This window comes from Orcinus orca, chromosome 11 (genome assembly GCF_937001465.1).
Source record: "Orcinus orca chromosome 11, mOrcOrc1.1, whole genome shotgun sequence".
Classification (NCBI taxonomy): domain Eukaryota; kingdom Metazoa; phylum Chordata; class Mammalia; order Artiodactyla; family Delphinidae; genus Orcinus; species Orcinus orca.
Window position 1 is genome coordinate 41866741 of NC_064569.1, and position 18264 is coordinate 41885004.

At 48.9% G+C, this 18264-nt stretch overlaps 1 protein-coding gene across 8 annotated transcripts in view; it reads left to right on the plus strand.

Annotated features, from left to right (window-relative positions):
* Nucleotides 1-18264, plus strand: part of ACVR1B (activin A receptor type 1B) — a 34644-nt gene that overhangs the window by 11220 nt on the left and 5160 nt on the right. For 2 of the 8 annotated variants that reach the window (XM_049694110.1, XM_004274300.4), the window contains exons 2-7: nucleotides 5597-5836; nucleotides 6668-6916; nucleotides 9884-10114; nucleotides 12689-12856; nucleotides 13856-14012; nucleotides 15341-15465. In XM_049694110.1, the coding sequence (XP_049550067.1) occupies nucleotides 5597-5836; nucleotides 6668-6916; nucleotides 9884-10114; nucleotides 12689-12856; nucleotides 13856-14012; nucleotides 15341-15465 (1170 nt within the window). Of the gene's footprint in view, nucleotides 1-1910; nucleotides 3448-5358; nucleotides 5878-6667; nucleotides 6917-9883; nucleotides 10115-11367; nucleotides 11491-12688; nucleotides 12857-13855; nucleotides 14013-15340; nucleotides 15466-18264 lie in introns of those variants that run through there. The other 6 variants (XM_004274299.4, XM_049694113.1, XM_049694112.1 and 3 more) reach the window with 6 other exon arrangements.

The following is an 18264-nucleotide window of genomic DNA, read 5'->3' on the forward strand; positions in this document are numbered from 1 at the left end:
TTGCGGAGCACAGGCTCTAGGTGCGTGGGCTTCAGTAGTTGTGGCACGAGGGCTCAGTAGTTGTGGCACGAGGGCTCAGTAGTTGTGGCTCGCCGGCTCTAGAGTGCAGGCTTAGTAGTTGTGGTGCACAGGCTTAGTTGCTCTGCCGCATGTGGGATCTTCCCGGACCAGGGCTCAAACGCATGTCCCCTGCATTGGCAGGCAGATTCTTAACCACTGCGCCATGAGGGAAGCCCTGTTGTTTAGTTTTAAGAGTTCTTTACATATTCAGGGTGCAAGACCATTACTAGATACATGATTTGCAAATATTTTCTCCCATTCTGTAAGTTCTCTTTTCTTCACTCTTTTGATATTGTCCTTTGAGGCACAAAAATTTTTTAATTTGGTGAAGGCCAATTCATCTATTTTTCTTTTGTTGCTTGCGTTTTGGGTGTGATATCTAGGAGACTGTTGCCAAATCCAAGGTCATGAAGATATACCCCTATTTTCATTTTAAAAGTTTTAGAAGTTTTCAAATATAAGTTTTAGCTCTTACATTTAGGTCTTCGACTTACTTTGAGTTAATTTTTGTATATGGTGTGACGTAACGGTCCCACTTTATTCTTATGCATGTGGATTTCTGGTTGTCCAGCACCGTTTGTTGAAGACTAGTCTTGCCACCCCCAAAATGTTGTAGACACTCTTGTGGAAAATCAGTTGATGATAGATGTATAGATTTGTTTCTGGACTCTCAATTCTATTCCATTGATTTATAGTCTGTACTTCGGGGAGTAGCATACTGTTTTGATAACTGTAGCTTTGTAGTAAGTTTTAAATCAGGATGTGTGAGCCCTCCAACTTTGTTCTCTTTCTCTTTTTTTTTCCTCCCAAGATCATCTTGGCTATTCAGGATCACAGAGTTGTGTAGAATTGTAGTCTTTGTTCTATCCCAAGTAAGCTGTAGGGAGTTTGGATAGGGTCCATGGAAGAATAATTAAAATAATCATGGGTTGTAATAGGCTGTTCTTATCAGTTTGGCCTGCCTGATAGATGCTGTCATCTGGTAAGATGAGGGCTCAGAGGCAGCTTATGATCAAGTTGTAAAATCATGAAGAGGAAGGGTGGCACGGGCTATTTGGGCACCACATTTTAGCTCCTGTAGAACTAGAAGGTTGCCCAGTGAAGCTTGGAAGAGGCAGGTTTAGTGTCCCTAAATGGGACCCTGTTCCACGCTAAATTGATGAAACTTACCATCCCCAAGGAGCATATACATAAGCTAAAAATCATAGAAACTGTAGCTTTAAAACATTCGTGGACCTTCATCTACCAGCACAAAGGTGGGTGTTTTGCAGCATGCCTCTTACCTTTTGAGGTCGGTGCCCCCACCCTGCTCCTCCCACATCCTGTCCCCCGGTGATGTGGATTGAGTGGCTGTGAGTTTAGTCCTAGATGGTGGTTCTTGGGAATTTCCAGTGAGCAACAGCCTTACTGTATCCTCCTAGAGTATGCCGTGGGCAGGAGAGAGGGGCCTGCGGTGGGGGTGCCTTTGCTCAGGCCCCGTGTGTTAGTGCCTACATAACATGCAGTGAGACAGAGTCTGCCCAGGTCAGGACTTGTCAGCCTTCCTCCAAACACATCCTGTCTCACAAATCAAATTTGCTTTGACATCCTACCACAGACCGCCTTCTAATCATACTTTGGCACCATGTTCAAATCCTGCCAAAATGTCTTTAGTTCAGGTTTGACTCGCTTGTTAGTAACAAAATGCTGTGCTAGTGAGAATTTCACTCTGACCACTTTTTAATTGCTTTTCTGTAGATTGATTTTGTTACTCTTCTGCCATCGGCTTTCCTAATTGTGTTGTTTCTACTACGTAACTCTTTGGTGATGGAACACTGGGAGTTTTAGGTATGGGTTGTTTATGTACACATGTGTAGTAGGCGGATTTCACTTGATGAGTCACTATGAAACAGATTATAAAGGGCTGTTATCATTAGTCCAGATTTAACTTTTCAAAGAAATCACAATTAGGTTTGTGATGTAGTGTACTAGTGGAGTTTTAGTAAATTCAGATGTTTTGTAATCTTATTGTCACTTACTTTGTTTCAATGAAAAATGAATATTAACAGAAGACAGTTTAAAGACTAGTCTGTCTTTATAAAGTTCAGGAAAAGGTATATGGAATTAAAGCAGAACTTCCCAGTGTTGAATCAGTGATCCAGACAATGTGAATTTAAAAACAAGCTAGATTCAGATTTCAAGTGGAGGATTTTAGAGGTCATCTGGTTCAACCCCTTCTTTCTGGTTAATGGTGAGGAAAATGAGGTTCAGGAAGGTTAAATGAATTGCCCAAAACCACGCGACCAGTTACTGGCAGAGCTGAGACTCAAACAGCAGTTCCTTGCTGTGGTCTTGCTGTCACTTCCTAATTAGTGGTTAGAGAGACACATTGTACATGGATGTGTTTACTTGAGTTTTACATTGAAGGGAGGGATTAAAATTCATTGAGCATCTATTTGCTGAGCACTTTTTAAATCTCTTATTTCATGTAATTCTTACATAGTCCTGTGAACTAATTAACAGTCCCACTTTACAGATTAGGCAGCTGGGGTGCAGGAAGGTTACTAACTTGCTCAAGGCCATGTGACTAACACTAGAGCTGGTATTTGAGCACTGGGTCTGTGTGGCCTGTTCCTGCCATGATGCTCTGCTGTGGCTCTAGTGAGAGTAACTGAAACCTCTGCAGGGGTGTGGGCAGTAGTGATGGTTATTGCAAAAATAGCTTTTTCAGACTTCTCACTCTGTAAAAGCAGAGATGTACACAGATGTGAGCAGTCTTCTCAGCGTACCCACGGCACTTAGCAGATGTGGGCTGATCTTCATACCATCTCTGTAACATAAATGGTATTTTCTGGCTGGGCGGCCGAAGCCCAGATAGAGTCAGGGGCTTATTGCCCAATCCCTTATCACAAAGCCGCATGGCCCTGCTCCCAGTTCCGTCCTTCGTCCCGTCTAGCATAGATTTCACCACTTTTGTTCTTTCCTGTCTTACACCAAGATTGTTTAAGTACTTCCCAAAAATAATGAGCCACGTGTGGGTGTGCTCGTTCTCCAGAATGAATCACTGTGAAAGAGGCCACGAACCAAGGAAAGGAGAGTGCGTGTCTGGGAGCAGAGGCTCTGGTTCCCTGCCTGCTAATTGACGGACTCTGAAGTGAGCTGCTTTTCCAAAGGCGGCTGCGGGTCTGGCCCGCGTGTCCCACTGTGCTCAGAATAGCCCTCTGGGAGTTGTTCGCTTTCCCTTCTTGCTTCCCAAAATAGACCTGAGGCTGTTCTCATCGCCGGACGTCGGGGCGCGTGTACTGAGAGGTGTGCGCGCCACGGGGACCCCTTTTGTGCCTGAATGTCCCCATTGACACCAAGAGGAATGGGCGTTTGCGCTCGTGGATGAGTAGTCAGGACTCCAGGGTGAGTCAAAGAGGTTTGGGCTGAGTGTTCTCAGAGTCGCAGAAGTAAACTTCAGTTAGCAAGAAGAAGGAAATTTAGGAGGAGTTTACTTTTAAAATTCCTTTTATGTTTGGGATCCTAGTCTAAAGGGTACCTGCTTTAAACTTCCTGCCTTTAAAATAGAACACTACCCGAGCCCTTCAGCAGGTAGCTGCGTGTTTTGGAATTTCTCCCAGAAGAAAGGGTTCTGATCAGACGCGGTGAGAAAAATCCCACAGGCGGTGCAGTGGAGATCCACACTGTCCACTTACCTGTCTGTGCTCGCCCTGCTTTGTTTCCTCGCTGGGGATGGCAAGGATCGTGTCACTTACAGAAAGCCTGGGGAAGGAGGGGGCTGGACCCTGAGATATTTGGAATCTGTCTTTGGACTTGAAAAGCCAGGAGATGCCTTCCAGTGTTTTAGAGGAAGAGACAAAGATAGACTGTTTACAGCCGAAAGGGGTGAGTTACGACAGGCTGGTTTTTCACGGGACTGGTCATAAATGTCTCTTCTCCAGGGGCCATAGTTTGAATATGTTCCCTCTTGGGATCCAGATAGTGTTGGCTTAGTGTCCAGTCGGGGCCTCGGGTGGGCCCTGCCACCTGCATCCCCGCTGGGTGAATGCTTTGTTCAGCACTGTGAGTCCCAACCTCAGTATCCTAGTGGCCCAAGCCACCCTCCTGCCCATCCCAAGGGGTCAGGGCTGGGTTAGGCTCATGGGAGACAGTGCTGGGGAGAACCAACGGCTGCTGTCTGCGCTATTCTTGTTAGACGGATAAATAAAGGATTTCAGATTCCAGGGCTGCCGAGCTGGCTTTCAGAGGCACCAAATTCATTTACAGTAATTTCCTGTCAACAGTGCACACTTACGGATAATACACACCCAGCCAAACTCACTAGTTCCAGAGATGATTGTGTGCACTACCTATTTGAAAGAAAAAAAAATTTATACATACATATATATATATATATATATATATATATATATATATATATATAGTGCTTTTAAAAGAGATATCCAGGGCTTCCCTGGTGGCACAGTGGTTAAGAATCCACCTGCCAATGCAGGGGACACGGGTTCAAGCCGTGGTGTGGGAAGATCCCACATGCTGCAGAGCAACTAGACCCGTGCACCACAACTACTGAGCCTGCACTCTAGAGCCCGCGAACCACAACTACTGAGCCTGCGCTCTAGAGCCCGTGCTCCTCAACAAGAGAAGCCACCGCAATGAGAAGCCTGCACACCGCAACAAAGAGTAGCCCCCGCTTGCCACAACTAGAGAAAGCCCACGCACAGCAACGAAGACCCAATGCAGCCAAAAATAAATAAATAAAATTTTAAAAAAATAATAAATAAAAAAATAAAGTGATATCAGTTGTCTTTCCGAATGGGTTAGATTTATTGAGCACTTTCTGTACGTTAGCTCATTTAATCCTCACAGTGACTGTATGAGGTAGGCACTAATATTATCTTCTTTGGAGGGTGTTCTTTTTGCCCCCTCTTGAGAGGGGCACCTGCTGGGGACTAAAGGATGGAGGAGGTTGTTGGACTAGTCGGGAAGCTTTTCAAAGGAAGTGACGTTTAAGCTGAATCTTAAAGAACTTGTAAGCATTAGCTAGGAAAAGAAGCATTGCAGCAAAAGCATGTGTGAGAGCACGCACACTGCATTCAGGAAACTGTGGGCGTTCCTGGTGCAGAGAAAGGAGATGGGGTTGATGATGACTCCAGGGAGCCCGGGTGGTGTCAGCTGGAGTGCGTGGGGAGAGGGGTCCTCTAGTCTCCCAAGGGAAGGTGCCTTCCTCCCATCCTCAGGCTTTCCTAGCCACAAAACAATTTTTTTAAATAAGTCAAAGTCTAAAAGTTAAAAAGGCAGTTTCTCTGTTTCTTGTAGGCATAAACTAGAGCACTTAGAGGACAATGGTGGGACCCAGAAAGCCTTGTTGTGAGCAGAATAAACAGGTGCAAAGGTTGGGCCCCCACTGACGATGTCATCTTTCTGGCCCCATCTCTATAAAAGCGCCTTATTTTGGAACATCAAGTATGCTGGGGGATTGTATTCTAAGTCTGGAAAAGGACCTGGGATAAGACCTCGCCATTGATGTCAGTGTCCGCTCCCAAATGTCCCGCAGCTCTGCTCTGTGCGTGCACCAGCTGCTTACAGGCCAACTACACGTGTGAGACAGATGGGGCCTGCATGGTTTCCATTTTCAACCTGGACGGGATGGAGCACCATGTGCGCACCTGCATCCCCAAAGTGGAGCTGGTCCCCGCCGGGAAGCCCTTCTACTGCCTGAGCTCCGAGGACCTGCGCAACACGCACTGCTGCTACACTGACTTCTGCAACAAGATCGACCTGAGGGTGCCCAGCGGTGAGTGGACACCCTTGTTGGACTATTGGCTCATCGTGGAGGTAGGGCACCCCTGTCATTTTCATCCTTCTCTACTGTGCCCCCACCCCTTTGTTGGAGGATAGGTAAAGGTGCCTTTTTGATGCTCCCGGAGGTGACATGGGATGGCATTCCTCCCAGGTCCGGTCTGTAGCTCCGAGGATGGGGGAAACAGATTGTCGAGTGAGCCGCAGAGGTGAAAGCTGCGACTTGGGTCGTGGCTGAGCAGCCATGGGCGGCTGGTGAGATGTGGAAGGGCCAGGCAGGGGTCCCCACAGGAGGGCCTGGGGCTGATCTCGAAGGAGGCGGCCCCTAAGCCATCTGAAGGAAGCTTCTGGCGTGATGGTGATGGCAAAATGGGAAGAGGAGCTAGAGCTGGAAAGGACGGCCATCAAGGCTGAGGAGTGTTAGACACCAGCCTTCGCAGGTCCGCCACTTAGGAGGTATGACTGGGGAGGCGAGAGGAGGAAGAGAGAGACCAGGCCGAGCTTCAGGAGGCCGTCACAAGTGGGGGAGCAGAACATGGCACGTGCCTGGGGCGTGGAGGTGGGAAGAGCACCATGACATGCTGTGAAATTACAGAGCGGGTTGTGGGTTTGACTGTTGCAAAGGGTACCTTAACTAGAGTGGTTTGTATCTGAGAGCATCCAGGCAGATACGGAGCCCAGTAAGACCAGAGAGATCAAGGGCACCTTGAACACAGGGAGAGGAAAAGGGCGTTTCCACCTGGAGGGAGGAGCCGGGGAAAAATGAGGCCATGGCGTTCCCTCATTTTTACTCTGTTCTTTCCCTCTCCTCTCTCACCTGACCCAGGTCACCTCAAGGAGCCTGAGCACCCCTCCATGTGGGGCCCTGTGGAGCTGGTGGGCATTATTGCCGGCCCAGTGTTCCTCCTGTTTCTCATCATCATCATTGTTTTCCTTGTCATTAACTATCATCAGCGCGTCTATCACAACCGCCAGAGGCTGGACGTGGAGGACCCCTCGTGTGAGATGTGTCTCTCCAAGGACAAGACGCTCCAGGATCTCGTCTACGACCTCTCCACGTCGGGGTCTGGCTCAGGTACCGCTTCTTCAGGCCTCGTGTCTGCTGTTGGCCTCCATCACTGCCTCCCAGCAGGATGGAGTGTTCAGGAAGAAGGCTGGCCATTTGCGTTCATAATTCCCCTTCTTTGGGAGTCTGACACGTAATAAGATAAGATGATGGGGTTCACAGAAAATCTTTCATTCTCTGGAATTCCAAAGGTCAGGTGCAAAGCTCTCCATTCCAGGATCCCTGCCTCTCCAAGTCTTGTAACCGTACAGCTATTAAAATTCACCTGGTTCCACCTGAGCAGTGGAGTACTCAGTTTCAGGGCCCCTTTTGAGAAACAGGAGTGTGCCGGGTTCCTGTGAGGTGGTGGCAGCTAATCATTGATCTGCGCGCGACCGCAGGGGGAGTTTAAGGACACCGAGTAGAGCCGAGAGCCCGGCTTGGGTGAGTCGTTGACTTGTGCCAGTTGCCCAAGGGTTTTTGGTGGCGGTTGAAATAAAGGCAGCTGGGGCCTCCAGCATGGCGTCAGCACCACTTCCAGAGCTGCCTGTGAGTGACCAAGCCTTTCTTAGGTGGACCTTGACTTGAGACTAGAATTTAGGGTAAAGAGAGTTGGGTTGTCTCAGTCGCAGGGTAGAGCTCAGCTAGCTAGTAGATGTGGCTATGACTGCAAAAGAGTCTTTTTGTGAAGACAGACGATTATTTTAGTGACGGTGGTATTCTTTTCCTATAGAAAAAAATCATCCACAAAGGTCACTGTTGCCATTCTAACTAAGACAGACAGGATCATATCTGTGAGAGCTTTGTGCGTGTTTATGTATGTTTTCTCGCCATGTGACAAGGCTCTTCTGTAGGGAAATTATGCTGCCATCAGTCATGGCCAGACATCCCTTCTTGAGCACAGGAATACTTTGAGCTCTGACATCTCCTGAGTTTCTGTGGTTTTGCCTTTATTAAGCTCTGCAGTAGAGAGTGCCAAGATGATGGATATATTTAAAGCTGCATATTTTTGGAAGAGAGAAAATATATGGCTTGTTCTTTGCTGAAGGAGGGTAGGGCAGTGGTTAGAACTGACTGACTCTGTGACCTGACTTGCTGTTGGAGGAGGGTTGCTCGGGGTTTCTGGAGTCTTTTGTAAGATCAGGATTAGCTGAGGTTAGGGCAGGTCCAGGGCAGTTGCCCAGTCATCTGGAGTAAAATAGTTAATAACTGTTCCTCTCTGGATGGTTTAGTCCATTCTTAATTCAGAATATGCAAAGCTTCCAAGGTGCTGGGGTTTTAATTCTGTGGACTTAAAGTACTAAGTCCTTGCTGTTTTTTTTTTTTTTTTTTTTTTTTGGCGGTACGCGGGCCTCTCACTGTTGAGGCCTCTCCTGTTGCGGAGCACAGGCTCCGGACGCGCAGGCTCAGCGGCCATGGCTCACGGGCCCAGCCGCTCCGCGGCATGTGGGATCTTCCCGGACCGGGGCACGAACCCGCGTCCCCTGCATCGGCAGGCGGACTCCCAACCACTGCGCCACCAGGGAAGCCCAGTCATTGCTGTTTGTGTGACGTTCAGTTCACACTAACAAGTATGCGTTGAATACCCTCTGGGTGATACAGGGCGAACAAAATGAGAAAGAGGCCGAGCCAGGATGGGAGAGAAGAGATTGTGGAGAAGGGTCTCACAGAGGAGGTCGTGTCTAAAGGGGTCACGAGTCGGACGTTTTGAGAGTGGTAAGAGGGCAGGGAACATTCCAGGACAAGGGAAAACCCTTGAGCAAAAGGACAGAAAGGCATGAACGCTCACTGGGTGTTTAGGGAATGGTCAAGAGGCCAGCACGCCGTCCCCAGGCCAGGGTGGGAAAGCCTCGGGCTGCTGTGCTTTACGCCCCCTGTTGGGGAGGGCAGGGCAAGGCGGGTGAGCTGGGAGGCGCAGAGGCCCACTGGAAATCTTTCAAAGGAGGGCTGGGACAAGGGCCAGCGAGGGGGGACCTGGAGAGGAGCGGGCTGCATTGGGAAGCATTTGGTGGCTCTGTACTGTGGGAGTTAAAAGCATAAACCTTAGAGTCGGTCTTAGATGCTTTGCCATTTACAGCTTGTAGGAATTCGAATGAGTTACTTAACCTTCCCTTTTGATGCTTAGTTTTCTCATTTGTAAAATGGGCATAATAACACCACCTACCGTATAGGTGGTTGTGAGGAAATGAGATCATTTATGCAGGTGCCTCCTGCATAGTATTAAACATACAGTACACAACTTAGGGGTTAACGACACGTTATTTGTTTGGTCAGGGAGAGGGAGAGAGTTAAGGGTCACGATGGTGGGGGTGATTGGAGAGACAGGGAGACACTTACTGCATGGGTCAAATGAGGCGATAAACGAGTCCTATAAAGGCAGTAAATGTAATCTTAGAATAAGCCTGGGTAGCCACCCCCCCCCCCACCCCCACCCCACCCCCCCACCCCCACCCCCGTCCTGCATGTGGAGCTCCCAGTGAGCAGAACTTTGATCTCCCTGGAGAGAGGTGGGAACCTGGTGGGCCCTGACCACACGTCGGCTCTCATGGGCCACGCAGCACTGCCCTCCAGTGGCCAATGAGTGGAGCAGCAGAGGCGGCCCCCAGCACTCAAAGCTCCGCTTTCCTCTTCCACATAAAGCAGCTGTAGGTGGATTGGCCCCCCGGAGGCTGGCTGAAGAGTTAGTAAATCCGGTCAGACATTTACATTCAGATCTGTCGTCCGTCCGTACTAACTGGGAGGAGAAATCGCTTAGAAGAGGAGGAGCTAATCGTATACATTGCCCCGTCCTCGCTCACTCACTGTCAGCGCTGCACAGCTTAGACTTCCGGAGGATTACCTGGACGGTTGTAGGGGCAGCCGAGCTCCGTGGTCATTGGACCAGTGTAGAACGGAGGCACTGTGATAAGGGCTTTTCCAGTGTGGCAGTGAGAGTGGGCGTTGCAAAGTTCAGCAAATGCACAAATGTCTGCTTTCTTTCCATTCTTTGGTCCGTAGGGTTACCCCTTTTTGTCCAGCGCACAGTGGCCCGAACCATCGTTTTACAGGAGATTATTGGCAAGGGCCGGTTTGGAGAAGTGTGGCGCGGCCGCTGGAGGGGTGGTGACGTGGCTGTGAAAATATTCTCTTCTCGTGAAGAGCGGTCTTGGTTCCGGGAAGCAGAGATATACCAGACAGTCATGCTGCGCCATGAAAACATCCTTGGGTTTATTGCTGCTGACAATAAAGGTAAAGGGCTGGGTTTGGATACGGGGTGTCCCAAAGCCAACAGTAGTCCCAGATGGAGGAGTGACTGTGGAAACTGAACGGTTGTGGGACAGCACAGCTTTGTTTGCCTTTATAGTTATTACCCATAGCAAGGGGATCTGAGTAAGGCGATGGTTTTCAAACTTCTCTTCTATGAAAAGCTTGTACAGAAATCCAGGTTATTAAGCAAGTAAATAAGCAGTTATTAAGCAGATAAGTAAACCCTCATCCTACCTGCTCACTTTCCCTTCTGTGATACTCCCAAACCCACCCCTAGGGTAGTCCCTGCAGGGGCTTCAGTAAATTTACCTTCATTCCGGTTGGAACGAAGAAGGGTGGCTTCAACCCCTGCCAGGAAAGGCTGGCCCTGGAAAGGCATGCGATCCACACTGAGTGACAGACCAGCATCATACACACTATTGCAGTGGAGCGGGTGCAGCAGAGACACGGCCTGCCTCCCCCCGGGTGCTCCCCGTGGCCTTCAAGCTCAGCTTTGGGTCCGCTTGTACCTGAGGTTCCTTATTTCCTCCTCCCTCTCTCTGCTGATTTCGCTGTAGTTTTTGAGTCTCTCTCGTGTGCCCAGGCATGTGCTCATTTTTAAGGACCTCGCTGACTAGCAAAGAGACAAACTAATGATTGTTTATAGGAAGTAATCAAACAACAGCTGTTCTGGTGAGCGCAAATTGGGGGTGAGATGGGGATCACAGATATCACACCTGAGCTTGATTGAGGCGAAGGTGGCAGGGAGTTGGTCAGAAAGAAAAACGAATGAAAAGAGCACTCCAGGCACATGTGCAAAGGGGAAGTGTCTTTGGGAACCTGCAGGTAACTTGGGATGTTCCAGCCAAAGACATGGGTGGAGAGGTGGCAGAGGCCAGATTAGGAAGGGCCTTTTTGAGAGGATTGTATTTTATTATAGAGAGTGGGTAGTAATCGAAATTGCATTCATTTATTCGGTAATATTCACTGGCTGCTGTCTGGTCCTGGAATCATCACATATAAGAACAAGACACAGTCCCTGACCTTACAGTGCCCAGGAAGAGGGGACAGCCGACACCTGGGCAGGTAGCGCACTTGAAGTCAGAAAGACCGTGGGTGAAGGCATTTGCATTTTAGAAGAGTGTCTCCGGCGGTCAGGACACAGTTTGCTCCGTGGTCCAGTAATTTTTAGAAGTTGGTGCTGGCAGAGGCTACGGAAGATGCTAAGTGTTTGTTTTTCCTTCCTAAAACAACAGCAGGGCGCTCATTCCTCACGTTGCCGTGGCGGTTTGTAGTGGCCTCAGCTGCCCCCAGGCTGAAGAGACTTGACCTCTCACGCAAGGGAGGAAGGGGAAGAGAGAATTCCTTACTCCCTCTGAGTAAGCTGTGCCTTTGTAAAACAGCATTACCTTTTGATTATTCATTTAAATCCGACATATATTTTAGAGGGTCAGAAGATGTCTTCCCTTCTAACTCATGGGCAGGGTCCTCAAGATGTCAGGGCTAGTTGAGTGTAAAGGGGTGTGTTCGGTGGACCGCTCGTTCGTAATCAGGGAAACAGGCTGGTGCTCTTCCAGGAGCCACTGCCTGTATTGATTCTGGCAGCTTGTGTGAGTAGGATCTGGCTGTTGAAACCCACGCGAGGGCCAGGGGAGGAGGAAGTTCGGATTCCTTTGTTGTTGCCTGTTTAACATGATACGGATAGTATAGCGTCCTGGAGCTGCGGCCAGCTTGGAATTTGCGCGATCTCGATCCCATTTCCCAGTCTTCTTACTGACAGCAGCACAAGCTAATTAGACTACCAGCTTTTGGTTTTTCTTTTTCTCCCTCCCTTCCTCCCACTCCTCCTTCCCGCTGTACACTGCATACCCCTCTCCCCTAGTAGGAAAGTGTGTGCTCGCCACCTCCCATTGCTCTTCTGAGGATGAGATGATAAGATTCCTCTCTGGAATACTTGTAAGTGTGCTCTTCATGCGTTGAAAAGCATTTTTGGCCTGGAACACAATAATACGCAAAGGAGCTCTTTCCTCCTCTCACAGAGAGCTCATGGCCTGGTAAGAGCAGTGGACTTCAAGGACCCGCTGCAGATGAGCCTGGTGCTCGAGCTGGGCTGTGCTCGCAGGGTCTTGGAGCACAGAGGAGGGCCTGTGAAGCCTTCCTCCTTGGCGGGGGTGGGTGCGGCCAGTCATGGTTTTGATGAGCGGGTCTCGTCAGGATCAGAAGCAGTGTTGCAGAAGAAACAGATGATCCTGTTACTTTGCCTAAGCATGTGCTTCCTCCTCGGGGTGCCTCGCATTTCAAATTTGGGTGTAATCAGGGTGCGTGCGGTTCAGAATCCTGCCTACGAGAAGTAAGGGAGCGGGTCTAAGAAAGAAAGACTGTTCTGTCCTTCCTGGAGCCTAAAGCTGTGGACGGTGGTGGATGAGACGGGCACAGAGGGGCCTCAGGAGGTGTAGGGGCGGGGAGCGGGGAGTACAGGGGTCTAACTGGGGCTTGCACACAGACTCTTCCTTTCCTACCTTGACCTTTTTGCTGGTAGTTGTGCCTTTTCTGGACCTGCTCTGTGGCTCTCTGCAGATAACGGCACCTGGACACAGCTGTGGCTCGTCTCCGACTATCACGAGCACGGCTCCCTGTTTGACTATCTAAACCGGTACACGGTGACCATCGAGGGGATGATCAAGCTGGCCTTGTCTGCCGCGAGCGGTCTGGCACACCTGCACATGGAGATTGTGGGCACCCAAGGTGAGTGGGCCTGTCCCATCCCCACCGAGCTCCCAGAACCCCTTCTCCCTGAGGATGCGGGATCTGGGCCTCAGGGCCTGGGGTCTGGTCTAAGCGAGAGGAGCTTGGCCTCACTCCAGCGAGAACAAGAGGTGCCTCTGCCTTCAGAGCTCCTCGGGGGACTCCTGACGGAAGTGTGGGTGGTTTGTCCCCGATGGACTGGCGTGGCTGTCGGTTGGGAGGCTGCCGTTGACTGAGTGGTCATCTCAGATGCCCGCGGATCACTGGTAGAGGAGGGGACTGAGAAAATCGAAGGAGCTGCTGTGCCGAGCGTCAGTTTAGCAGGTTCACACCCTCATCGGTGGGTCAGCTTGATGGGTTCGACACTGGGCTCTGCTAAACTAGGAGGGCCCTCCTGGAGGAAGGCGACCGCGGGCACCCCTGCTTGTGGCCTGACATCAGCTCTTTGGGAGCTCCTGGGCTTGGCAGGCGGCACATTGCTCCTTCGTGCCTGGTCGACCGGGCAGCAGCTCTTGCTGCCCGTGACAGAAAACCAGCCACGAAAGTTTGACCCTGTTGCTGGGCTCTTCAGGGAAAGTAGCAGTCCTTACCTCCCCCGTTTGGATCTCAGAACGTAGCTAGCGCAGCAGCTTCTCTCTGAAGTCCTCAGCAGTTCTGTACAGGAGCTTATTAGTTCGGGGAAGGCGAGCAGGAGTAGTATTAATATAGCAATATTAGCTCATACGCATGCCCTTCTAAGCTCTTGACTTACCTAAGTTAATACAGTACATTTAATCCTTACAACATTCCCCTGGAGTCAGTACTGGGGTTTAGTCTCATTTTATGGATGAGAAGACCAATGCATAGACAGGTGAAGTTGCATTTCCAGGGTTACTGGGTTAGTGGGGAGCAAAACGAGGACTCGAACCCATACGTCTGGCTGCAGAGACTATGCTTTTAACACTTGTACTGTCTGTCTTTAAAGATCCCTGGTTTGTTTGTTTGTTTTTTCTCTGCTAGGGAAGCCTGGAATTGCTCATCGAGACTTAAAGTCAAAGAACATCTTGGTGAAGAAAAATGGCATGTGTGCCATTGCAGACCTGGGCCTGGCTGTCCGTCACGATGCAGTCACGGACACCATTGACATTGCCCCCAACCAGAGGGTGGGAACCAAACGGTAGGAAGGCCCTGGGCCTTCGCGCTTGCCCGACACTGGTACTGAGTAGCCCTTGCCCAACTGCGTGGGAGAAGGCAGTGTGGTCCTTACTCTGACAGCTGGCGGTTGAATTGAACACCCGCTCCCCACACTGGAAAGCCACACAGGTTGCATCGCACAGATACAAGTGCGAGCGGCACAGCTCCGGAGGACCCTATACCCATAGGTGCTGGTGCATTGGGCAGGGGAGGCCATGGAGAAAGAGAACCTGGAGCAAGATTTAGAAGGGAGACAGGCACCAGGCTTGGCTGGGGGAGAGGGAAAATGTTGCAGTCTGAAGGGGTGGTCTGGGCAGGACCCCACAGGAGGCAGGGAGCATGCTTTGCTTAGGGTGTAGAGAGCAGGTTTGCCAAGCTAGAGCAGAGGTAGTCCAGGGTGGAGATGAGGGCCCCGCGTAAGGACTGTGGGCCTCCTCCCCGCGTCACAGAGAAGTGACATAAGAAATAAGGAACGTGGCGTACCCTGGCCTAATGGTTAAGACTCCGAGCACTCACTGCCGAGGGCCTGGGTTCAATCCCTGGATGGGGAACTAAGATCCCACAGGCCGCATGGCATGGCCAAAAACAAAGGAAATAAGGAACAGATTGACTGTGACTCCAGGTCGACTTCACGAGCTGGAAATGCAACTTTTCATAGGATGGAAGAGGAGGGCTGTTTCTCTGCTGAGTATCAGTGAATTTCACTAATTGTGCTGCTGCTTTTTTTCCCCTTCCTTTTGACCTGAATGATTGCAGCCACCCAGGCCCCAAAGTGTGAGGCCTGAGGTGAGCTGATTGGCCTTCTGTGGGCAGTGGGGAGTGGCTCAAGCAGTACTCATGAACTAACTGAGTGGGACTCTGATGACTACCTAGAACTAATTCTCACTTACCTGCACGGGTAAGATAACAAAAGAAGTTCAGACTGAAATTTAAGCTCAACCCATTATTGGCTGCACTGAATAAAGTCCAAGCCCCCAGTAGCAACCAGATATTATGTACTGTTCCTGCTCTGTGGCCTACAGTACACATACCTCTGCCAAGAAATCAAAACACGCTTAAAATAAATCTTGGCGGTTAAAAAATAGAGGTAGAAATAAGAGTAGGCTAGTATTACCAAACCTTGCTAAGGTGTTTAGATTCGAATCCAAAGCATGGGAGTTTGCAATAATAAGAATCCATCACTTCCTCCTCCCCAAGGGGCTGTCTTGGGGTGATTCTGTCCCACATTCAGGGGGCCCTTGAATCAGTACTTTGAGTCGAGAAAGAAGTCATCATTTTCTATGCGTGATCACGTTTCCTTTGCTCTTGCAGATACATGGCCCCCGAAGTACTTGATGAAACCATCAACATGAAGCACTTCGACTCCTTTAAGTGTGCTGATATCTACGCCCTTGGGCTCGTGTACTGGGAGATTGCTCGAAGATGCAACTCTGGAGGTACCTTTCTTCCTGCCTTCTCTGGCTCCTCCCTCGCAGTCCAGAGTCCTGAGGGGCTAGAGTTGTCCTGCCTTCTTTCTCCTAACGGCCTGTCAGATGCCTGGCGCCAGCACCCATCATACTTAGGGTTCTCATCCAAGAGGAGGGAGGGGACCGGGGAGCCGCAGGGACAAGAGTGTGTTTACTCTTTGGACCAGCTTGTTGAATAGTGTTTTATGTAGTGGTGACCGTTCCAGGGACTCATTTGGGCTTTTGGGGGGTTTTTTTGGTAACACATTGTCTTTCTTGGTCTTTCGAGGTTGGGAAAGCCCTGGGTAGGAATAGCACAGGACTAATGCAGGGGTCTCTTTTATACAGGAGGCAGGGTATTCTAACACACTGGCTCTCAAGCCACGTTCCTGGGGAATGTGGGGTTTCACTGATAAAATAATAGTGGTGATTTCTCAATTTGTGGGAGAAAGCTTACTAATGTGTAGAATTTTCTCACAATGAGTCTTTTCTTATGCAATTTTCTCCTAAGTCTTTGGCATTTGCAAGTGTTCAACCACGTCAGAACTCAATGAAAGGTAGTATCAGATTTAGCAGAAGACTTTTTTTTTTTTTTTTTTTGCGGTACTCCGCTCACTGTTGTGGCCTCTCCCGTTGCGGAGCACAGGCTCCGGACGCGCAGGCTCAGCGGCCATGGCTCACGGGCCCAGCCGCTCCGCGGCATGTGGGATCTTCCCGGACCAGGGCACGAACCCACGTCCCCTGCATCAGCAGGCGGACTCTCAACCGCTGCGCCACCAGGGAAGCCCAGCAGAAAACATTTTTTATCATCGGCTTAGTATATCAGAATTTTATGGTGACTTCTAAGTATTCTGCCACATGATCAAGTTCAAGAACCACTAGAACCCTGCCCTTAGCCATTTATCTTTGATGTAAGAGATTCCAGGTCAGTGGAAGTGAATTAAATTAATTAAAAAGAACTGATGAGTGTTCCAGCAGAGCCCTTTTCTGTATTTTACTGCCTTTTTCCATCTGTGATACATTTGGTAAAATCCAAATTATGGAGGAGGCACCCAGGTATTGTACATCTTAAATTTTGATCGTGATATACAGATAAAACAGATCAAGCTAAATCTGGTCGCAGGGGTCTGTGTGGGTACTATTATTGTCACCGTTTTGCAGATGAAGAAGGTGAGTCACAGATTAGGTGATTTGTCCGAGGTCACACCACTGATAAACTAGGATTCAGACTCTGGCAGACTGAGGCCAGAGTTTAAGCTAATTGCTCCTTAGATGATTAACCAAGTCAGACTCTATTTAAAAATCTGTCCCGGGACTTCCCTGGTAGTGCAGTGGGGGACTTCCCTGGTAGTGCAGTGGATAAGACTCTGTGCACCCAATGCAGGGGGGCCCAGGTTCGATCCCTGGTCAGGGAACTAGATCCCACGTGCATGCCGCAACTAAGAGTTCGCATGCCACAACTAAGGAGCCTGCCTGCCGCAACTAAGGAGCCCACGTGCCACAACTAAGGAGCCAGCGAGCTGCAACTAAGGAGCCCGCCAGCTGCAACTAAGACCCAGCGCAACCAAATAAATGAATAAATATTTTTTAGAAATAATAAAATAAATGCTAATCTCAAAAAAATAAATAAATAAAAATAAAAATCTGTCCCATCAGCTCAGAACAGCAGAATTTTTTTCTGGAAAAAGGCATGAGAAAGTTACATTGGATTTTTTTAAATTAACTTTTTATTACGGAAAATATTTCAGTTTGTAGCTCTAGAAGATAAGGACTTCAAAAATATAGTACTATTATCACACTTTAAAAAACAGACAGTAATTCTGTTTTCTTAATATCTTAATTCTTAATATCATATAACATTAGCCAGTGTTGAGATTTCCCCAATTATCTGTGAATTTTTTATAAAAAACAGCTTGTTAAATCAGGGTTTAATTTAAATGTCCATCCACTGCAGTTGATTGATATAACTCCCAAGTCTCATAATCTACAGGTTACCCCTCAATTTTTTTCTTCTGCAGTTTTTTGGGTTTTTTTTTTAAGATTTATTATTTATTTATTTTTATTTTATTTTTGGCTGCGTCGGGTCTTAGTTGCAGCATGCGGGATCTTCGTTGAGGCACACGGGATCTTTTTGTTGCGGCGCGCAGGCTTCTCTCTAGTTGCGGCGTGCAGGTTTTCTCTTTCTAGTTGTGGCGTGCGGGTTCTTTCTCTCTCTGGTTGTGGCACGCAGGCTCCAGGGCGCGTGGGCTCTGTAGTTGAGGCGCAAGAGCTCAGTAGTTGTGGCGCATGGGCTTAGTTGCCCCATGGCATGTGCGATCTTAGTTCCCCGACCAGGAATCGAACCCTCATCCCCTGCATTGTAAGGTGGATTCTTTACCACTGGAACACCAAGTAAGTCCCCTCTCCTGCAGTTTTCAAAATTGGAGAATCCAGGTCCTTTATCCTGTAGGGTTTTCCTGTCTAGATTTTCCAGGTAACCTCTTATGCAGTTCACACGTTCTACTGTTTCTGTGAATTTCCTATGAGAGTTCCATCTAAAGACTAGAATCATTTTTTCCCCCAAAATCCTTCTGTTAAAAGACACAGATAATGGTGGTTACCTCTCTTTTTGTGATGTTAACAGCTGTTGTTGATTATTGTCCAAATCCAAATGTATTAGAGGTTGAAAAATGCCAGTATTCCGATCCTGTCAAACTTCACGTATTAGCTAGATTTTTTTCTTTAAAGAGAAACTTCCCCTGTTGTCTGTTTGGTTACCAAGATGTTTAATCTGAAGAGGAAAGGCAGGAT